This window comes from Leptinotarsa decemlineata, unplaced genomic scaffold, assembly GCF_025532065.1.
Source record: "Leptinotarsa decemlineata unplaced genomic scaffold, Ldec_3_MD MMD2_tig00000505_RagTag_RagTag, whole genome shotgun sequence".
Classification (NCBI taxonomy): domain Eukaryota; kingdom Metazoa; phylum Arthropoda; class Insecta; order Coleoptera; family Chrysomelidae; genus Leptinotarsa; species Leptinotarsa decemlineata.
The window spans coordinates 20,477,996-20,483,486 of record NW_027412549.1 but is presented as its reverse complement, the minus strand read 5'-3'; the positions used below and the strand labels follow the sequence as shown (position 1 = coordinate 20,483,486).

The 5,491-nt window shown below is 36.2% G+C and overlaps 1 protein-coding gene across 1 annotated transcript in view; it reads right to left on the bottom strand.

The window, feature by feature from the left end:
- Positions 1-1,296: 1,296 nt before the first annotated feature.
- Positions 1,297-5,491, bottom strand: part of LOC141481859 (protein amnionless-like) — a 32,295-nt gene continuing 28,100 nt past the window's right edge. Inside the window, exon 8 of the mRNA XM_074174166.1 lies at positions 1,297-1,518. Coding sequence (XP_074030267.1) covers positions 1,378-1,518 — 141 coding nt within the window. The 3' untranslated portion in view covers positions 1,297-1,377. The remainder of the gene's footprint in view (positions 1,519-5,491) is intronic.

The window sequence follows — 5,491 nt, the reverse complement described above, 5'->3', positions numbered from 1 at the left end:
TTGCGTTTATTCTCCCATCTTGTCATGACACCCATTCCATCAGTCTCGTTCCCTGTACTAGTTTGTACAGGTTCCGTGTTGGGTGTTCGTCATATTCTTCTGAACGTAATATTGTACGTCCATATATTGCTTACTTCCTGGGATTCAGTGCCTCACATTCACATAAGATGTATAGAGCTGTTTCTATCCCTTCGTTGCATAATCTACAGCAGAGGTCTCCGTTGAACAGTCCCATTTTATTCAGGTGTCCTCTAAGCGGACAATGACCAGTTAGTAACCCTGTAATTATTCTGAGCCGATCCCTATTATATTGAAGTAGTTCTTCGGTTCTTTTCTCGGACGGCTCCCTAATGAAGGTTCTACTATGTTTGTTGCCAGGTACTTTTGTCCAGTAATATGTGTGCTTCTTATTGGCCCATGTCCTAATCTGGTTTCGTACCAGTAATATTCAGCTACATATTCATACATATCAATGTATGAATATTTTTTGTATAAATAATTTCTTGTATGAACCACAGTAGTCTCTTGGGAATGAAAAATAAATTAATATACTAACTAACATTCAAATTCCCTATTGAGTGACCAACAAGAGGTTAACCACTCACCATTGTTAAATCTTTTTTCATATTCAAAATTCACCTGCTGTCCAAAAATTAGATTGTTATAGTATTTCAAATTATACTTGTTATCTCATTTACCATTAATCAATTATGTGAGGTAATTACTACTGTTGGATATAAGAATTGTATTTTAGACCAGCGTGTGCAGGTACTATTTTATTACTGACGAAACTAGGGTGTTATAGAAACGCAACTAGAATAAAAAAGTGTTTGTGGAAATTGGTTAACTATTATAATGGACATTGTTAATAATTTTTATCAAGTAATGGGTCGGTTTATTCCTAAAATCAGTTCGGATCAATGAATCAACTTTTCAACATTCTCATGGTCTACCTTGACATTTTATGTAGGGTGTAGTCGGACCAGACTTCGTAATGCAGAGTAGTAGTTTTTATGCAACGCAGACGAGTTATATTTGCGTCATAACTTCTGTAATGTCACAATAATTGAATAATGTATAATGTGAACAAATTTAACATGTTTTCTGTTACTGAAGGAGTTGAGGCCTCATTTTTCATAAAAACAATTCCTCAACACTATTCTACAATTCTACTGATGCATAAGTCACTCTAGATTAGAAATTTCAATGAAAATAAGTCATAATCGCCACAAAATTAACAATGAAAAGTCATAAAAATGCAAAAGTAACTTTACAATCAAGAAAATAAAAGTAAAATTTATTTAATCAGTTTATTGACAGAAAATCACATGAATTCTGATAAGCACATATAATAGTAACAGTAGGAAAATTAAGAAATTATCTTTCAACATCAGTTAAGTCGACCAATTCACCCTCTTCATCAGAAATATTTTCTATTTCTTCGTTATTCTCTTTTATTACAAATAGATTATTATCAGTATCACCATCGGACCTGCTTCCTTTATCAGAAGATAAGTTCTGGAAAAAATGAGAGATAAGATATTGTGTTTGAGAAAAATATGTGAAATGAAGTTCATTTTTACATTTTCAATGAAACACCACTTCGAAACCTATAAAAAATGGAACAATATTCGTCAGCTTGGATACAATATTTGGGAAAAAAAGTACTATTTATATTCACTTCATTTCCAAAACAATCCATCACATATTTGAGAATTGAAAATATGTTTTGTAGCATATTTGTCTTCATCATTGTTTAAAGAGAAATGTAGTTTGTAAGATTTGAAAATTATCATGTCACTCTAGTTATTAGGTTGTTTGAAAATTTCTGTACGTTTTGATGTCACGTGCTATCCAAACAGCTTTCGATAAGGTCTGATCTGGAAACCTATCCAAATACACCTACCACCCCACTTCATTAGACTAGTTGCCTCATACTTTTCCAACCGATAAATCCGCGTAAAAGTCGGTGACGCCCTATCCTCTCCCCTCACACCCAAATCTAGAATCCATCAGGGTTCTGTCCTAGCCCTTTCTCTATTTCTAATCTACGCGACGCCCCTACCACTCTATACTTTCTCAACCCTAATACCCTAATTCCACAAACTCAAACCCAAACAACAATAAACCACTTTGAATGCTGAAGCAACAAGTAGCGTATCAAAATAAACCCCAGCAAAACCCAAACCATCCCCTTCAGGCACCCAAACACCACAGACTTGAACCTCAGACTTTTGGAAGAGAATCTCCCACTCCAAGACTTGGTGACCTACTTGGGGTATAAAGCCACCATCTACTGCACTCTCTCACCGAGATGATATCACCGCATCCCATCAACCGAGTGAACAATCCTAAACAATATCCATGACCTTCCTTTCGATTCCCTTCTCAAGATCTGTGTAGCACAGTGAAAATTATCCCAATAAACTCAAGATTTCAGGAAGTCCAAAGCCTATACGTCGCCAGCACAATAAGCGGCAACAACACTGCTGCCATCAACACACTGGCCACCTCCTAGACACTTCGAGGTGGCACCAGAACGTCTCCGAGGAAAAAACTCTCATTTACCCAGCCAGACTCCTAGGAGCCCTGTAAGACCCTCCGAAGCGGATCCAGGACATCATCGAGGAGTACCCACTGGTGATAAGATAGTGGACAGCACACAACCTGGAGCACACTGAAGTCTCATCCTCTCCCACCATAGGCCTTCCCGAACCCCAAATGTACACCCGTCGCAATCAAATAAAACTACCCAGCACGCATCAAGAATCGTTAAAACTAACCAATAATTTAGATTGAAATAGACTAAGAGAGATTGAATTAAGATAGATCAGAGTGATAGCTTGAAAAAACACCTGTTAATCAGGCCCTAACCCTAAAAAGGCATAAGCCTATAGTAGCCTCCCCCCCGTACAACAACCTAATGTAACTAAAAATACATGTCTGACACTGTTGATAAACGTCTTGAATTGAATGCTATGTGTTTGTGCAGTTCCATATCTCAATAAATATTTATTCTACTGTGTAGTGGTAGAGGGTTGCCTTTTATATTTCGGGATTAGAGAACAAAAACAAATAGTAATCATCAAAAATCACTTTATCATTTCTCAAAACATTCCCCATGAAGATCTATACACTTCTGCATGCGTTTGAACCAATTGTCGAAGCACTTTTGCCACTCTGATTGAGGTATCTCCAAAACATGGATTTTGAATGCAGCAACCGCTTCTTCAGGTGTCGAAAAACGTTGACCTCTCAGTTTGTTTTTTACGGCGGATGACTCATCAAATCAATGTTTTGGGTCAAAAATGCAGTTGTTTGAGCCGATGTGTGAGAGCTCACATTCTCGTGTTGAAGAGTGATCTGTTTTCGGCGGTTGGTTCTCCTGATTTCTTGGAAGACAACTATCAAACAATTGGTTGTTTACTTAGAATTACTTAGAATTGACTGTTCTGCGTTGTTCTAGTGGTACGGTTGCGACATGTCCAGTTTTTTGGAAAAACAGGCGACCATTTGCTTGGAAGTGCTTCATGCGCGAACAACTTTTGTTAGATTTGGCTCATCTTGAAACATCCATACAATCGACTGCTGTTTACTTTCGGGCTCATACGCATAAATCCACGATTCATCACCTGTCACGATGTCATAGACGTGTTTCAAAGTACCGTGATCGTATTTTTTGAGCATTTCCTTCGACCAATCGACACGAACCTTTTTTTGAGCGATTGAAAAATTGTGTGGAATCCAACGCGAACAATTTTTTTTGACGGTCTAATATTTATGCAATATTGAATGTATGCTGGCCCACTGATAGGTCACATGATGATCTTGCAATATCAGTTCGCGCACAGCATCAATGGTTTTCGGAAAGTACGTATAAGCTCAAAAATGTCCAACTTTAGGATAGAGCTGTCAGTTGCCAGATTACAACACTAGGGTTGCCAAATCCTGAAACATGAAAGGCAACCCTCTAATCGATAAAGAATTTTGTACTCTATACATTGGCTCTGTTCTTTTTTCCCAATTTCGATTTTTGGACTATTTTCAGCTTATTACTATATGATACTGTTAAGCGATTTTCAGCCAATTTTCCTCTACGAATTCAAATTGAACCAAAGCGCTACCGAAACAGCCCGAAAAATTAACCAGGCAATTAATGATACTATTAATTTCATTTCGGATATTTCAGAAATTGTGCCCCGAAGTGGTCGACCTACAGTAATCCAGGATGAGGATTTGAGGATCCTGTTGGAGACTGACCTATCACAAACGGTGCGTGGGGTGGCTGAAGAACTGGGCGTTAGCACCCATGAGGTTCTTGATGGTTGAAAACATATTCGAGTGGTCAAAAGCAAAAACGGCCTTCATCGATTTCATCGAATCCCGAGCACACAGTTTTCATGCTGACGAAATTGATCGACTTGTGTTACATTGGCAAATGTGCACTGATTCAAATAGCGCTTATTTCGATTTAATCAAATGAGTACATATTTACTAAGATATTACAGTTAAAAATAGGTTAATAAAAACAGACAAAACTTTTGAAACAACCTAATATATATTTTGTTGTGTATTTGGTTATCAGTGTATCTTTATACAAAATTTTTTCATTCGGAATGAGGAATTTGTTGGTATAGTTCAAGTAAACGATATAGTGCAACAGCTACCCTTCAATAATATAGTTAGGGAGCTAAATAATTTCGTTATTCAATAATCATTTCTGATTATATAAGAATCACAATAACTATATCGCTTCAAAAAAATTTCGCAAACTTTCTTCAAAAGCTTCTGATAATTCGTCTTCCATATTCTCTGTCGTTATTTAAATCAATAATGAATTCATTTGCACCATTAATATGGAAATGGCCAATCTTCATAAAGTCTTTTTCAACTAAAATTATTTTTTTAATCCTTTTCTGCCAGTCTTCTTCGGTAATATTAGATTCTTCTTGTTTAATTAGCTCTATTACCTTCCTATCAAATTTTGGAAAATTATTTTTATTCAAAATTTTTATTCAAAAATTATTTTATTTCAATTTTTCCCAAATCAACTCGATGGGATTGAAAACACAAATATAGGGGGGAAGTCTCAATATGGTTTGTCCATACTTTTCAGCAATATTCTCAAGAGCAACACTTTTTCAAATATTTTTGTCTGTAAAACTTCAAGTAGTTGGTTTTTGGTATAGTAATCTTCAAAATACAAATTGGTATCCATTAAAAAACTATGTATTTCATCTTTCCTCTTATTTTTATTGGGTACTTTGATAAGGCGCGAATGACAGGAAGAGTTGTTGAGAACTATTACATTATTCGCATCTAAATTTGGAATCAATGTGTTTTCAAGTCATTCCTCGAAAATATTAGCTTCCATGTTCTTATGATAGTCAACATTGCAGTCCCTCAAGTTTTTTCCACATAATTTCAAAGAATTCGGAACCCATCCTTCACTTCCTCCGCAATGCACAATGATTAGTTACGATCCTTTGTT